The 18,037-nt window shown below is 36.2% G+C and overlaps 2 protein-coding genes across 2 annotated transcripts in view; both read right to left on the reverse strand.

Moving 5' to 3' along the window:
* PTPRQ (protein tyrosine phosphatase receptor type Q) overlaps positions 1-12,636 on the reverse strand; it is a 218,386-nt gene extending 205,750 nt beyond the window's left edge. The window contains exons 1-2 of the mRNA XM_032346908.1: positions 12,447-12,636; positions 8,901-8,998 (exon numbers count right to left, since the gene is read on the reverse strand). Coding sequence (XP_032202799.1) covers positions 8,901-8,998; positions 12,447-12,561 — 213 coding nt within the window. The 5' untranslated portion in view covers positions 12,562-12,636. The remainder of the gene's footprint in view (positions 1-8,900; positions 8,999-12,446) is intronic.
* A 162-nt stretch (positions 12,637-12,798) lies between these two features.
* LOC116593460 overlaps positions 12,799-18,037 on the reverse strand; it is a 29,702-nt gene continuing 24,463 nt past the window's right edge. The window contains exons 12-14 of the mRNA XM_032347733.1: positions 15,100-15,230; positions 14,791-14,920; positions 12,799-13,159 (exon numbers count right to left, since the gene is read on the reverse strand). Coding sequence (XP_032203624.1) covers positions 12,936-13,159; positions 14,791-14,920; positions 15,100-15,230 — 485 coding nt within the window. The 3' untranslated portion in view covers positions 12,799-12,935. The remainder of the gene's footprint in view (positions 13,160-14,790; positions 14,921-15,099; positions 15,231-18,037) is intronic.

Raw genomic sequence — 18,037 nt, forward strand, 5'->3', positions numbered from 1 at the left:
ATGCAAAGTGGATTATAAGGGAATCAAGAATGGAAACAGACCAGTTGGGATGTGAGAAGCTACCATCTGTCACCTAGACTGCTGTCTTGGTAAGAAGTTATAGTGACTAGGACATGAGAGGTGCAGTGGTGATGGAGAGAAATAGACACACCGACAATCTGTTTTAGAGGTTTAAATGTCAGAACTAGCTGACGGATTGAAGGAGGAGAGGATGGCAAAAATTGGGCAGTGATTTAAGGACAGTAGCCTTTCCTGAGCTGACAGAGATTGGAAGGAGAAGAGATAAGGTCACAAGAGAAAGGAAGAGCATTGTAAGCCATGGCAGGAGATTTTAAACCCAAGAATGATACATATTTTATACTTCCAGGAGAGAGAATTCTGATTGTTGTGTGGCAAGGGAGGGGGGTAAAGAGATTCACATCAAAATTAAGTTTCTTTGGGCAACCCAGGTGGCTCAGTCAGTTGGGCATCTGCCTTTGGCTTGGGTTTTGATCCCAGGGTCCAGGGATTAAGTCCTGCATCTGGCTCCTTGCTTGGCGGGGAGCCTGCTTCTCTCTCTCATCTACCCACCACTCTCCTGATTGTGCTCTCTCTCAATACCAAATAAATAAATATAATTTTTTTAAAAGATTGAAGATTGATGAGAATTAACCCATGCTTACATTATCAAATAATCTAGGACAAAGAAGGCAAGAATACAATGGAAAAAAGAGAGAATCTTCAATAAGTGATGCTGGATAGACTAGACAGATGATACAAAAAACAACAACAACAACAACAACAAAAACAAAACAAAAGGAACTGGATGACTTTCTTATGCTATACACAAAAATAAACTCAAAATGGATTAAAAAAACCTAAATATGAAAACTGAAACCATAAAACTCCTAGAAAAAAAACATAGGTATAGTGATTTCTTTGACATCAGCCATAGAAACATCTTTCCAGATATGTCCCCTCAGGCAAGGGACACAAAAGCCAAAATAAACTACTGGTACCACACCAAAATATCTCAAAGTATTTTTTATTTCTCCCCTGATTTCTTCATTGACTCACTTACAGTTCAGTAGCATGTTGTTTAATCTCGATATATTTTGTGACTTTTCCAGCTTTTTTCCTATAACTGAGTTATAGTTTCATACCATTGTGGTCAAAAAAGATGCTTGATAGGATTTCAGTCTTTTTATAGAGATTAGTTTTGTGGCCAACATGTGATCTATCTTGGAGAATATTTCATGTGCACTTAAGGTGAATGTATATTCTACTGTCTTTGGATGGGATAGTCTGTATTTACCTATTGACTCTGTCTGGTCCAATGTGTCATTTAAGGCTGATTTTTCTTTACTGATTTTCTTTCTGGAGGATCTGTCCATTGATGTAAGTGTGGTATTAAAGTCCCCACTATCGTTGTACTGATGCCTATTTCTCCCTTTAGATTATTAATATTTGCTTTATGTATTTAGATGCTCCTATGTTGGGTGCATAAATATTTACAAATGTTATATATTTCTGTTGGGTTGAGCTTTACCATTATGAAACTCCCTTCTCCATCTTTTATTACAGACTTTTTTTTTTAAGATTTATTTACTTGAGAGAGATGTAGAGAGGAAGAAAGAGGGAGGGAAAGCATGCGAGTGGGAGAAGGGGCAAAAGGAGAGAATCTAAGCATGAAGCCACTTAGTGCCCTTTGTGCCCCTTCTTCGTGGGGCATGAAGCCCCATGTAGAACTTGATCCCACAACCCATGAGATCAAGACCTGAGTTGAAACCACGAGTCAGATACTTAACTGAGCCACCAACGCACCCCTTTGTTTAAAAGTCTATTTTTCCTGATGTTAGTATAGCTACCGCAGCTTTCTTTTGGTTTTCATTTTTATGGAACATCTTTTTCCTTCGAAGAATTTAATACATTCATAATTTCATTCATTCATTAATTCATTCATTCATACAATCTCTACATCTAACATGGGGCTCAAACTCATAGCCCTAAGATCAAGAGTCACATATTCCTCCATCTGAGCCAGACAGGCACCCCTCAAGTAATTATTGGTACATATGTGTATATTGGTATTTTGATGATCATTTTCTGGCTTTCTTCTCTGTCCCTTTCTTCTCCACTTGCTTTCTTCCATTGTGGTTTGATGACTTTCTTTAGTGTTATACTTAGATTCCTTTCTCACTACCTTTTGAGTATCTACTATAGGTTTTTGCTTTGTGGTTACCATGAGCCTCACATATAACATTTTATATATAGACTAAGTCTATTTTAAGTTGATGGCAACTTAAATCCAAATGCACTGAAAAACTCTACATTTTTATTCTTCTTGCCCACATTTTATGTTTTTGTTGTCACATCTCACATATTTTTATTTTGTGTATGTATCCCTTAACAAATGTGTAGTTTTATTTTTACTACTTTCATTTTTTAGCTTTCATACTAGCTTTATAAGTGATTAATCCACTACTTGTACTATATATTTATCTTTACCAATGAGATCTATACTTTGATAGCTTTTCTTGTTACAAACAAGTGTTCTTTATTTCCAGGTCAAAGAAGCTTTAATATTTCTTCTAAGTCTGGTTTAGTAATGATGAACTTTTACTTTCATTTGTCTAGAAAACTCTACCTCTCCTTCAATTCTAAATGATAATTTTGCTACGTAGAATTTTCTTTGTTGGAAGTTTTTTCTTTCAACGCTTTGAATATATTTTGCCATTCTCTTCTGGCCTGCAAAATTACTGCTAAAAAGTCTCCAAAGTCTTACAGGGGTTCCTCTTTACATAGCACATAATGTTTTCTCTAGCTTCTTTTAAAATTCTCTCTTAAACTTTTGCTATTTTAATTGTAATATGTCTTGGTGTGGATCTCTTTGGGTTTTTCCCTTTTGAAATTTTCTGGGCTTCCTGGATCTGGATGTCTGATTCCCTACGTAAGTTAAAGCAGTTTTCATCATTGTTTCTTCAAATTGAGTTTTCGGCCCCTTCTCTCTCTTTTCCTCTGGGATCCTTATCATGTGAATGTTATTCCACTTGATGCTGTGCTCTAAGTCCCTTTAGATATCTTCTCTTTTAAAAATTCTTTTTTTCTTTTTGTTGCTCTGAGTTCCACAATCCTACCTTCTAGATCATTGATCTTTTCTTCTGCTTTACCTAATTTGCCATTGAACCCATTTCGTTTTCGGTTTTATTTTTGTTGTTGCTGCTGTTGTTTTAGCTCAGCTACGGTATCCTTCAGTTCTCTGAGTTGGTTTGGTACTCTCTTCTATTTTCTATCTCCCTGAAGTTCTCACTGTGTTCATCCATTCTTCTTCTAAGTTTGGTGAGCATTTACTGATGACTATTTTTTACTTTTATCAGATAAATTACTTATCTCCATTTAATTATGGTCTTTTTCTGAGGTTTTATCTTTTCCTATCATTTAAAATAGAATCCTTGGATCCCTCATCTTGCTGCTCTCTCTGTGTTGGTTTCCACGTATTAGGAAAACAGCTCCCTCCCCCACTCTTGAAGGAGAGACCTCGTGTAGGAGAGAAACCTTATTGTTCAACCTTGTCCCAGCTCTTGGCTGTCTCTCAAACCTTTGTGATTCTCCAAAAAGTCTGGCTTATTCTTCCTAGGTCCCAGTTGAAGAGGTGTGCCAAGACCTGCTAGTATTCCAAAGGGAGAGATCTCAGTCATCACCTAGTTTCAGTCTGACAGGAAATACAGAACCCCAGGAAGCAGCTTTTAATGTATGCAAATATATATACTCCTGTGGGATCACAATGATAAATCCTGCTGGCCTCCCAACCAGGTGGTCTGAAGAGCAAACGTTGTAAAAATCAGGGCTCCAAATGAGTATAAAATTTCTTTCTGGGAGATACCAGCAAGCTTACTGAGGCCAAGGCAAAGCACAAAGGTGACTTCCCCCAGCAAATGCTCCCTGAGAACACTTACACAGCCTCTAAATATGTGGCAAACTAAGGTCTGCCCTCCAGGCTGAAGCTCTAGGACAAGTAAATAGGCCTTTTTCACAGCAAGACTGGGGGTGTGCTTTACTCTGTGATCTGTGAAGTGCCCTGGGGTTTGTGTCCTTCCAAAACTATCTCTCTAATTGTTTCTATCCCATGGAACCCAGAAACACAAACACCCTGACCATTGGAACCACATCAAGGAGCATTCCCTGTGGGGACTATGTGCCTACGTTTATGGCTTTAGCTTGGCAGCAGGAGAGAGCAGGACTGGGGCACACCTACTGATTTTACCAGGCCAGTGGGTGAATGTAGGAACTACACATGCCCAACAATGCTAGCATGGTAGAGGAAAAACACAAAAATGGTTCCTGTTAAGACCTCTGTCACTGGGCAATGTCCCAAGAGGCCACTGCCTTTCCAACAGAAACTTTAAGATAAGCAAATGAATCTCTTTCATATATAGTTTAGATGCTTTTCAAACAGCTGCTTTCAGCTGGGTCCCAGGAAGGATGAGTCTGTGTGAGAGCCCTTAGAGCAGTATCTCAATATTTTACAGTCCTTTGGGTCCCTTGGACATAACCCCACTGAATTTCAAAACCACGTGTTTTGGGAGTTCATCATTCCAGTACAGGTCTTAGGGGTCTGATGTGGGGTATGGACACTTTGCTTCTCAGGAAGAAGCTCCAGGTTTGTGATATCCCTCCCTATTGTGGGTTACTGTGGCAGGAATGGGGTTTTTGGCCTCTCAGCCTCTCATACCCATCTCAATCTGACCCTTTTATTGTTTGTTGGAAAGGAGCTCTTCATCTAGTCTTCAGGTCTTTTTCAGAAGGAACTGTTCCATTGTAGCTATGGATTCAGTGTGCCTGTGGGAGATGAGTTCAGGAGCTTCCTATGCTACCATCTTGGACTGCCCCCTTACTTGTATCTTTTTACTTTTTTTTAATGTCTCTATTAGACAATTTAAAATTATACATATGGTTCTCATTTATGGTTTCCATTATATTTCTATTGGATGGTACGGGTCTATAACATAATTCAGAGTACATAAAAAATAGTTGAAAGGTATTAAGAAGGGAAATCGCAAATTTCCATTGATGTCCTATATCAGCTATATGATTTTTTCTAAGTTCACACTGAATTCTTTTAGGTCTTAAATGTGGGAGCCAATGTTTATTTTCATGCTTGGAATACAGTACACCTTCAGTTCTGTTACAGTTATGAGATTCTCTGAAATGATATAAATCTTTTTGCACTCCCAGTGCTCATGAAAAGAAAGCTAGCAATCTAATAGTTTCAGAGGATTATTCACTAGACAAATATTTGGTGTTCATATGAATTTCACAGTTTGTCTATACTAATAAAATGTTCTGTCTTTATATTTTGAATGCTCAGAATGCCGAGCAAAACAAAACAAGGATTTCTGGGGCACCTGGGTGGCTTAGTGGGTTAAAGCCTCTGCCTTCGGCTCGGGTCATGATCCCAGGGTCCTGGGATGGAGCCCCACATTGGGCTCTCTGCTCAGCAGGGATCCTGCTTTCCTTCCTCTCTCTCTGCCCACCTTTCTGCCTACTTGTGATCTCTCTGTCAAATAAATAAATAAAAGTATAAAGAAAACAAAAAATACACAAGGATTTCTGTTTTGTAAAGAAACTCCTATTATGAAATCTATTGCCAGAATATTCTGCATAAGCATATCACTATGAGCTTAATTCCTCTGAAAAAGGCAGAATTGGTTGAAGTCAATGTTTACTAATATCATCAGAAATATAAGATACCTGTTTTCTTATGTTAACTGTGACATAGACGTTTATGATCTTGTATGCCAGGCAGACTCCATCATTTCACATTGGTAGAGAACTTTTAGGTGGTTTGGTTTTCTGAGAAACCATGAGGAGCCAACTGGAATTTATACTGCAGTAATGGAATTAATAATACTTGGTGACTGAGACTGAAAATTTCATTTAAGATAGTTCATTTAAAAATTTTCCTTGGTTAATCAACCAAGGCTTTTAACCCATAATGCTCTCTTTCCTTTTGATTTCAGAGGATTTAAGCTTGATCTTCCCTCCTCCAGGCTTTTTTAACCATTCTAGTCACTAGCTTTCTCATATCTGCAATTCTCCTAGAATATAAGCACCATCAAGACAAGAATTTGTTGTTGAAGGAATAATTTTTTTTAATGTTGAATGTTGGATTTATTGAATGAATGAAATTTTACTGTTCCAGGAATCTTTCAACTCAGCCTGAAGGCATACACCATACCTCTATCCTTTAAAAAATAATAATGATAACTCCTTTTTACTTTATTTCTATTAATCTTATATAATTAATAAAGTACTATAATATAAAGAGTTTAACTCCATTTTTTACTTGACTATTGACAACCTTGAGATCTTCACCCTTCTTTCCAGTCTTCCCTACATCTGGGCCTCAAGATAAGAAAGACTTGGATCCCTTTGCCTCTGAAAGCAGGAAATTTTCAAACCTCCCAGCTTCTAGTTCTTCCAGGAAGCCCCTGCTCCAGCTCTATCCTCTAATCACAATAAAAACCAAACTCAACCTCTCTTCCTTTCTATTTGCTCCCCTCCTCATTGGACCCTTATTAAGCCTATCCCCCTCTGGGAATTCTCAATTTGTTTTGAATATTAGTGAAGTGATGTTGTGTCTCTCTGGCATCCAAAGACATTCCTGGTGAGCAATCAAAACAAGTATGTGGTAAATATCTGAAATTAATAAACGTTATGTATCAACTATACTCAAATTAAAAAATTTAATAAACAAGTATATTGTATAAAGGCTGTGACAAAGACATAAACAGAAAATTGTATGGATCACAGAAGAGAAAAAATAATTATTTTGGAAATAGCTGGGGAAGCCATCTGCCATAATATGGTAACAATAAAAATATGCCAATAAAAAAAAAAAAAAAAAAAAAATATGCCAATAAACACTTAAGAGAGAAATAACTTACAGGGATGAGTCTCAAAAGGGTGTGTACTATTGAGGAAAGTAAGAGTAAGATGTTTAATGTATTTACAATATAAGCCTGAAATTTAAAATGAATACAGGGAAAAGAAACAAGATGAAGTTTCAATATATTTAGGATTATCCTGGGGTCAGCTTGATCCTTGGAGCACAAGGGAGCCAACAATAATGGGAAGAGCCTGAACAGAGGTAAAGAAAAAGGGAATGGAAAGAATAAGTAGGAATTTCCCAATAATTCTAAGTTGGAATCATCAGGATTCAGTCAACAAGTACATATGGACATGAAAGAAAAAGAAGTCAAAGATTATGCACAATTTCTGGTATGGGAGACTGATAACTGGTGTTCAAGAGAACTTTCACAGAGAGAATATATCTGAGCAGGGTCTTAAAGAACTGTCAAAGAAAAACGGGAGAGAATGTATTCTGGTTAAAAGGACATGACTAAGGAGTCGAGTCAAGAAAACACAAAATATGTAGATAATTGTAGGCAATATAATTCTGCTGAAATATGAAGTCTTGAGAAAATAGATGAGACAGGTTGTTAGAGTCTGATTCTGAAGGTCACACTCAGTAGCGTGCACATTAGAAGGACAATGGGGAAGCACCAAAAGACTCTCTATTTTATACAAGTGCATTATCTTGCTTCTTTTACTGACCTTTATTGTCAAGAAATTCATACTCAAATATAAAACCCAGATGTACTAATCTGTTCATATCATGTATCTAGGAATTTTATTGTTCTGGCTCCTTTTAGATTGCACTGATTCTATAAATTATTAAATTCTGTATTATTTTTTATTTCTAGGAAACATCTTTTGCTATGTTCGCCATAAAGCTAATGATTGTTTTTATAACCTCTCCCCCACAAACCTGTGGGCACCATGTATTACACGATTTGGAACCTAGAAGCGCAGTTAACTGGAACTGTACTAGGTGTCTAATGCAATTTGGAATAATCACAGTCCTCCCCATGGGAATCTAAGGAGAATCTGTCTCTCTGTGGCTGGTAACACACCATTTATACTCATAAGTTGTATACAGCACTCTTTCCCTCACCACATGGATTGCTTAGTGAAGAAAATTGGTCATTAGGGGGAAAAAAAAAAAAAGCAGGCAGATGAGTAGAAGTAGACAAAAAAGAAAATAACCTGTGGATTCTCCACAGGCATAAAATACATTACAGGTCTTCTTAACACCCAGCTATGCCCTTTTCCTTGGTCTCCATGAAGCACTCTTGTATTAATGCATTTTTTTTCTTTATTGCTTAAACTATGTCAGATTGTTTTCTATTATTTGTAACTCAAATTATCATCTCCTACTGCTATGAAAGTATGGAAAAGTTGTTTGCCCCCACAGAATACAAAGCAGTAGTGCTGTCTCTGGCCGCTTACTCTGTAAACCATACAATGTAGGATGCAGGGTGGATATATTAATGTGATGCTTGGTTACATTATTAATGACAAAAGACAACAAAAATGTTCATGTTTACTACAAATAGCAACAGATACAGTTGAAAAGTGGCTTCTCCATATATCTTATTCTCCCACTTTCTTGGCCACAAATCTCCACTCAACTAAATCGCTTGGATAAGGTTAAAAGGGAGCTTATGACACATCATCCAGCTTAACAGCTCACATTTTTGTCTGGCCAGTGCTGTCACAGAAGCATTACTCCCCAGCACCATTGTCCCTTTATTCCCTTCCTTGTACTACGTGTGCACACGTCTACCTCTGTTGAAAACCGTAATCTTAAAGTATCAGCTTTGATTCATATTTGAACACTTGCCATGATAACCTTGTACTTTTAAAGCAGTAAATAGAAAATTTACTTTGGAGGAAAATCTTATGTTAAAAGTAGAAAAGTTTCCAAAATCATGATGCAAAAGAAAAGATAAAAACAAAGAGTGAAATAAAGATTCCACTAAACATCAATGTGGTATGATAGCAGCACTGTTATTTACCTGAAACTTTTCAAAGCCTCCTTGTGGAAGTTTCCAAGACAAATATATTGTGTTTTCTTCCTGGTGGTGGGTCATCAAATCTGATGGTGGGTCTGGATCTATGGGTAATGAAATAAGGGTAACAAAATAAGACACTGGAATAATATCTTTTTAAAAAATCTATACAGAAGTTATCAAACTCAACACTCAAAAAATCGAGATAAGAAATGGGCAGAAGACATGAACAGATATTTCTCCAAAGAAGACATTCAGATGGCCAACAGACATATGAAAAATGCTCAACATCACTCAGGATCAGGAAAATACAAATCAAAACCACAATGAGATATCAGCTTATACTGGTCAGATGGCTATAACTAACAACTCAGAAAACAACTCTGGCGAGGCTGCAGAGAAAGAAGAACTCTTTTACACTACTGGTAGAAATGCAGACTGGTGTAGTCACTCTGAAAAACAGTATGGCGTTTCCTCAAAAAGTTAAAAAAGTTAAAAAAAGAGCTACCTTATGATCCAGCAATTCTACTACTAGGTTTATCCAAAGGATATAAACATAGTGGTTTGAAGAGGCACCTGCACCCCAATATTGATTACAACTTTGTCCTCAAGAGTCAAACCATGGAAAGAGCCCAGGTGTCGAACAAAATCTTGCCATTTACAATGATGTGGGTAGAACTAGAGGGTATTATGCTGAGTGAAATAAGTCAGCCAAGAAAGACAAATACCATAGGAATTCACTCCTATGTGGAATTTAAGAAACAAAACAGAGGAACATAGGGGAAGAGAAGAAAAAATAAAATAAGATGAAAATAGAGAGGGATGCAAACCAAAAGAGATGTTGAACTCCAGGAAACAAACAGGGTTGCTGAAGAGGAGGCAGGTAGGGAGAAGGGTAATTGGGTGATGGGCATTAAGGAGGGTCATTGATATAATGAGCACTGGGTGTTACAGGCAATTGATGAATCACGTAATTCTATCCCTGAAACTAATAGTACAGTATATGTTAATGTTTAGCACTATGTGATCTTATGTAAGCTATCTACCCTGAATCTCAGTCTCCCCAACTCTGCAATGGAAGGGAGAAAAGAATTTTCTAGAAAGCCTCTTCCTACAATAAAATCATATAAACTATGAATTTTACCATTTTTCTCACAGCAGAATTCATTATGAAGTTATTACAATTGGGATTTTTAACTTACAATTTTACACACTGCATGGAGAGACTGATCTATCTCCCTTGTCTTAAGTTCACAAACTCCTTTTCCCTTTAAATGCTGTATCTGAGAATGTTCTTGAATCTTATCCTTCAAATTGGTAACATGACTCTATTTCTAATTTATATTAAAAACTGACATATTGCATTGCTTTCTTTAACTCAGGGAAACAAAACATTAATATTTTATTGGAATGATTTCATCCCTAAAATTCAAATTTTGCATAAGATTTTTTGTGCCCACTTACATATTGATTTAAGTTTATTAGAATTCAGCTCAGTGGTAGATTTAAACCTGAGTCGCTGAATCACCATCATTTTTATTTTATTTTTCTGTGATGCATATTCCCTCCTAACTGGAATAAATTTATTTTACCTCTAAATTCTCATAATATATTTTAGCTCTATTTTATAATTTATTAATATCCCACCTACTTCAAATGGAGTTGAGGTGGCTTCCAGAAAAGAGAGGTACAGAAAGATAAAAAATCATTAACATACAGTAGAAGATAAGAGTCAAATCTCTTATCTTATCTTATCAAGGAAAAGAGTAGCCTTGTCTTGCAAAACACAGCCAAAACAACATCATGAAATATGAAAGTATTATTAAACCCAGAGTAGAAATGAAGATCTTGAGGTTCAAAAAGAATCAGGATTTGTACAAAGTCACAGAGCCAAGAGTGGGTAGGTAGTATCCTTCCTTGACAGATATAGTGGCCTTCCTAGTGAAGCACAGTTGTTACAAGGGCAAAATTTTATGTTAGGGAAATCAAGTTCAAATCTTTGTTATCTTGTATAAGCTCCTAGAATTCTCCAAGCCTCAGTTTCCTCACTTACAAAAAAATGTAAAAATATGCATCTCATTATGATCGATAGAATAGAAGTTGTCATTCAGAATTAAGTGACATAAAGGATAGAAAATCCTGAGCAGTCTCTGACACACAACAAGCACTCAATTTGATGATGACAATGATGGTGAAGGTGGCAGTGATAATGGCACAGCTCAGATCAAAGCAGCAAAGAAACTTGCACTGACAAATTTTTTTTTAAGATTTTATTTATTTATTTGACAGATCACAAGTAGGCAGAGAGGCAGGCAGAGAGAGAGGAGGAAGCAGGCTCCCTGCTGAGCAGAAAGTCCGATGTGGGGCTTGATCCCAGGATCCTGAGATCATGACCTACGCCACCCAGGCGCCCCACAAAAAAAAATTCTTTTTAATAAAATTTATCCAAATGAAACTGCTTCTCATCTATTTCTGATATTTCTTAGGATGGTCTTTGTGAGAGGCTGCAAAGTTCCTATCAGTTTTGGAGTTAGTTAACTGGGTTAAAAATCTCACCTTCCATGATGAGTAATGAACACCTCTGAGCCTTAACCTACATTTGAGGTAGCCTAGGCAGATTCAATATGGTGACTTAAGCACATAATACCACGCTGGTAAATTGTAACTGCTCAGATGTTTTAGTGTCTTTTCCAGGAATTGACCTGGCTGTTGCTCATCTTCCTGTGCTTTCTATTCCTCCACGCTGCAAATTCTGAGAGTAAGCCCCTTCTCACACTGATAGGGCACTGGTACCTGAGCACAGGTGCATGTGGCTGGGCCCCACATGGGAAAGGGCTTTTTGGAACACTGCATATGTTCAGGACGAGCTTACGTGAAAGTGATGCTAATAAGATCAAAAGAGGCAAACTGAACCCAAATAATGCAATTAAAAAGACAGTGCTAGGGCGCCTGGGGGGTGGCTCAGTCAGTTAAGTATCTGCCTTCAGCTCAGGTCATGACTCCAGGATCTTGGGACAGAGTCCCATGTTGGGCTGCCTGCTCAGCATGTCCCTCTTCCTCTACCACTTCCCCTGCTTGTGCTCTCTATCAAATAAATAAATAAAATTTTTAAATAAATAAATAAATAACAGTGCCATCTATTTGTTCATACTCCAAGTTTTGTTTTGTGCTTCATAAAATGTTAAATACAGGCAAAATATTAGAAAAATATTATTTCGTTACAATAACAGCTTGAGGTTTAGAGTACTTTGCACTTGCACAAAGAGCTTTGCGCTTGGATCTTAGTAACAAGATTTTGTACCTAGGCAGGAATAATTATTCTCATTTTCTAAGAGAAAACTTAATAGTTTTGCCCAAGGTCACATAACTAATAAGCGGTGGAGGCAGGAATATAACTCAGGCGTTCTCCGAATAAATGCAGTGCTCCTTTTCTTCAAGCATGCCATAAACCACTTCCATTTTCATTCATTTTTAATTAGATATTGGCTTAAACACAATCATTTCCATTATTTTTTTCCCATGAAAAGTCAATTAAATATAAAATAAACTTACAAGTGCTAATCATGAGGACAGTAGGATGGCTTCTCTTCAGTCCCTTGGTAGTTATAATGCTAATTAAAAAGTCAGTCCCTGAAGACAAGCTATTAAATGTGAAGGTCCTACACATTTAAAAAAAAATCAAGTATTAAAACGTTTCGTTCAGAAACATTTGGAAAACTCCCATTTTCTCATACTGTCTACAAAAAGGATTTTATGTTAAAGTCTTATAGTATTTTTACTGCCTCTCATGGAAATAATCTGCTATGCTTAAGCACAAATGTTAATGAGAAACCATAGCTTCTTACACAGAGTAATTCATTTAAGTCGAAAACTGTATTATATATATAAGCATGAGCCATCCTGAATTGGTTTATAATTATTTATTTGCAGAAAGGATTTGTTACTGTACATCTGATTCAGGTATTCTAATCACACTATAGTCCAAAAAGTTGTCTTACGTTTTTCTAATTTCTGTTTATATTAAGCCACTAATATAGCTTTTCAAAAATATATATAAAATGTTAATCTCATGTTCCATGTAACGTAACACAATTTCTCTTCGATATTTTCATACCTTTCTGTGGAAGGCAGGATTTCCTCTTTCATTGAGCATTCGCTGGATATTGAAATAATGTATCCATCCAGAAGACTTCTAGCTGAAGGCCAGCTAACAGTTATTGCATTGGAGTTTCTACTGTGGTTCATAAATTCAACGGCACTCGGGGCTATATCATTAAAACGTACACATAAAATAACATTTTCTACCACACAAAGCACCTGCTCTAAAACAGTCTTGAAACACTCCCAAGATTTGTTTTACTTCCTGTAAACTCTGAGGGTAAGCAAGATAGTTCTTTTATTCTTCCCGGTACATATGAAAAGTTAAAAGTCAAAAAAGAGAAACAAACAAACAGCAAGTATCATTTTAAACTTTAAAATGAACACAATATATATTATTGTAGTACTGCAGCCAACATTTCCCTTGCCTCAAAATGTAGGGAGAGATTATATCTTGGTTCTGGGCAACCACTAAAAAGGAGCAGAAAATGCCATCCCAAAATATTCCTCTTTGCCATAAGGATTATTTCAAGCTGGTTGTTTCTAATAAACAGCAGATACAGGAGAAACTCTGAAAACTGAGTAAAAGCTACCCTTTTTAAGAGACACATTTATAAGGGAAATCTCCATTCATAAGAATGTCTCCCTCTACTAGAGGGAGAAGCCTGACTAAATTTCTTAGAAACTCTTAACAATGGAGAAGACAGACCTAAATCTTCATAACAACCTTAAATTTGTTTTCTGTGCTTTTCCTGGTAGCCTCCCATAACTGGCTCCCTTACCCCTTCAATATTTTCTTTTGTCTTTAGTTGGAGATGATATTTAAGGTGGTGGTTTAGACCATTTCAGAGAGTTTCTCAGATTCCTTGGGTCTCTTCTACATATGCAGGAAGTATACTTGTTATTAAAATTCTGTTTATTTCTCTCTTGTTGATCTGTCTTAGAGGAGTTAGTAGGGGTGGCGGGGTGGTGTTGGGTCTCAGTCAAGGACATAGAAGGGCAGAGAAAAAATTATTTTTCTTCCCAACACCATGAATCTCAGAAATATTTAATGATTTTTCGGACTCATTCTAATTAAATACCAAATAGTGACAAGGTTAATCAGCAGGAAAGTTCATTGCAATCTAAACATGAAATGCTTCCCTTCCTTCCTAAGGAAAAAAAGTTAAACGAAATAGTGTATAATATGTATTTTGTTTTGTCTCTAAAATTCTTCCATGTATAAGAAAGGAACAAAACTGCCAAGATATTCTCTCCCAATTCCATTCTGTATTAATACAGTAAAGGAATACCAGATATGACCCGTTTCTAAACACATAGATCAATGTTCCCATAACATCAGTGTCAAGAGTCACTAAAATAGCTATTTTAGTAGGACAGTTGAAAATGTTACTTCATCTAGATATGAAAATGCATACATTTTACATACATCCTTCCCAATCGTCTTTTATTTCATATGACTAGCTTAGAATAATCACCATCTGCCATGGAGAGTAAATTGCTAACACTGGGGAAATGTCACTTCATTGCCTGCTTAACTGAACAATGAAGGAATTGGATCACAAATGGAAAATCTGGTCAGACCCCGGGCAACTAGCCACACTACTGCCTGGCAATACATATACAAGAGAGGTTATTCTAACCCATATAAAGGGAAACAGAAAGAGGGACAAGAGATGACAATTGTCTGTCCATAAAGAAAATCCGGGAAGAACAAACTATTTTCTAAATCTTCCCTAAAGAATGAAACCAATAACTGAACACGGAATAATACGTAAAGTGCTTATGCAGGCTGTACCTGTTTGTATTTCTTTGACATTAGGAGGGCTGTCTTTAAAACCTCCCCTTTCAGTGTGAATTGAGAAGGTGTACACTGTGGTGGGATCCAGGTGGGAGAACGTTGCTGCTTCTTGAACGACCTTCTGGACCTATCCATCCAAAAGAATAAATTAGCAAGTGTTCATTTAAAAAATGTTCCACAATTCAGCACAACCAAATAAGCACGGAGGTTATTTAATCTCACTACCATCTAGTGTAAGAACGCAGTAATATTGGGTTCAGCATGAAAGATTCGAGTTAATGCCTCCAAGAGCCACCTGTAACGTACCATGAGAGCAGCAGTACAGTTCAGGCATGTGATTTCATAATGCTGGAAACTCCCATCAACTCGATTCCAGAGAATCTCTATGGAAGAGTCTGTCACTTTGCCCTCATGGATATCTGATGGCGATTCCAGACCTACCCAAAACACACAACACATTTAAATTCTGTTTTCTAACTGGGTTTTTCTTTTAATTTATCCCTTTAAAGGGGAAAAAAACATAATTTTGGGTAAAGAATAAAGTTTATTAATCAAACATCTCTATATCCTAATTTAAAGAATTGTTTATATATCCATGACAGTTTATCAAATATAATAATCAGTGGCAATACTCAGAGTCATTGAGAACACTGTAACAAGCAGCTGATTTTGGTTTTGCCACAAAAACTACATAACAGGAAATTCACAGTGCAAATTGTATGATATCCAAAAGAAAAAAAAGAGATTAAAGCTTTCTGAGTCTATTACCATACGCTAAAAGGACAACAGAGAGAAAAATGTGAAGTCCAGACAAGGAAGTAAAAGAATCCTCTTTGTATCAAATATTGGCTAACGCTAAAATCAAATCTTATCTGATGAATTTATTTTCAAATTAAAGATTCCATTCAGCATACAGAAAAAGAAATTTGCATAAAAACTAAAAAAATTGCTGCTTTAGATTGTCATCTTATATATCGATATATTTTGCCACTTATATCACAAAATTGATATATTTAGATGATCGAGTACTAATTATTTTTAAAGACAAGAACTGTCAAATATAATGCTGCCCATAAAGATTTATAACACAAGGAAGAGACAGAGAATATAGATATGATATAAAAAGTATATAAAAATTGCAAACAAAAATAAAGTATAAACGTATACTGAGCTGATTAAAGTAATATTACAGTATGTGACTGGTGATAGCAGTTTGGGAGTGTTTTATGAAAACTTGAGTTTAAACAGTAATGGAAAGATTACAATTTGAGAAGAAATGACACACAGTAATATAATAATATATGTGTACATTTAAAGAGTGAAAGAGAAAAACGTGAAGAACTTGGATATGTTATAGTCAAAATTATTACATTTTTAGGACTACATATGATTTTTGTTTGGCATTTATTACTCTGTGCCATTCATTTCTATATCTACTAGGTCAATAGCTTAGATGAATTTCATGTGTCTTTGATGTTGAAAATGAGTATTTGTAGAATTTATGAGTGACTTAAAGAAAAGACAAACCAAAATTGATATGAAATTCAAAACGTAAGTATTGGGGCACCTGGGTGGCTCAGTGGGTTAAAGCCTCTGCTTTCAGCTCAGGTCATGATCCCAGGGTCCTGGGATAGAGCCCCGCATCGGGTTCTCTGCTCAGCAGGGAGCCTGCTTTCTTTCCTCTCTCTCTGCCTGCCTCTCTACCTACTTGTGATCTCTGTCTGTCAAATAAATTAAAAAAAAAATTAAATTCAAAACATAAGTATTGGTATGAACAAATATAATACACACTAATTTTAAATATTCAAAGAAGTGGGGAAAATATATACTAGTTCTTTCCAGACAAAGGCAGCATGGAGAGAGCAAACACATGCTAAGATTACATGCTTTGAGAGACACTATTAAGTGTCTCTAGACTCAAAAAATATAGCCTAGTTCTCATAATTTGCCTAAAACTATTCACATTCCTCACTCTTAAAATAAGTCATTTTAAGTTCTGATTAATATGCACATACATTTTTTGTTAATGGATAGATTTAAAAATTCAGGACTTGTCAATTTTACATAAAGTTAGCTCTTCATACTTGAGCAACGAAAGATCAGGCTCAGTAGAAAGGCATTTGTAATTATTTTAGAAGAGCTTTGAAAATAACTGCATTGAAGTAAATGTAGCCTACTAATATGAAATGGTACACAAAATCAAAATCAAGAAAACACGTAAATCCTAAAATACTTATTTAACTGCAGGCACATAATACTTATTACTTAATTTAGTCCCACTGATGATGTAAACAAAAAAATTATATTCTGTGCCTGGGATTAAATTGCCAACAGTTATTTTACTGTCATGTTTCAAGGACTTGGTCATATTTGGCCCTCCTTCAATTACAACGTGTATGCCGTCAAACACTCCAATATTGGGCATTCGAACAAATAAGATTATAGAGGTACTATGGCTTTCATATGGGATGACAATTTGGACTGGTTTGGGATCTGAAAGATAAAAAGAGAGATTTATAAGTAGTGGGCTTTTTTTTTTTTTAAGATTTTATTTATTCATTAGAGAAAGAGAGAGCACACAGCAGGGGGAGAGGTAGAGGAAGAGGGAGAAGCAGGCTCCCCACTAAGCTCGGAGCCTGACACGGGACTCGACGTGGGGCTTGATCCCAGGACCAGGAGATCATGACCCAAGTCAAAGGCAGACACTTAACAATCTGAGCCACCCAGTTACCCCAGTGGGCTTTTTTTTTTTTTTAATTTCAAATCTATTTCTCTCCATTTTGTCTGGCATGTTCTAGAATATGCACAAACACTAAAAGCCTGTGCAAACTTATGTTTACTATATCAGAAAAATAAGGTGGATATTCTGAAAGACTGTATGTACATATATATTGGAAATACTTGATTAACTTTCATTTTTTGATTCTCAGGAATAGTCTCCAAAACCTAAGAATCTGAGATTTTCTGATTTTTTTTACCTTTTTTATATTTTTATTAAGCCAATGCTTTTGAAAACCTATATACTAGGAAGAGTGCTTAAATAAAGTTAAGTAAGGCCAGATTCCTGCATTCAGATTTCCCAATCTCAAGAAAGAGATATGCAAATCCCTTACTAAATCCCAAATGCATAGAGCTGAGCTGGTAACATGAACAAAAAGCTGTTGAGAAGAAAGGAAGAAAACCATTTTAGCAGAGATCATTGGAGAAGGCTTCCAGAGTCTATGAAGTTTTATCTGAATCTTAA

This window comes from Mustela erminea, chromosome 6 (genome assembly GCF_009829155.1).
Source record: "Mustela erminea isolate mMusErm1 chromosome 6, mMusErm1.Pri, whole genome shotgun sequence".
Classification (NCBI taxonomy): Eukaryota; Metazoa; Chordata; class Mammalia; order Carnivora; family Mustelidae; genus Mustela; species Mustela erminea.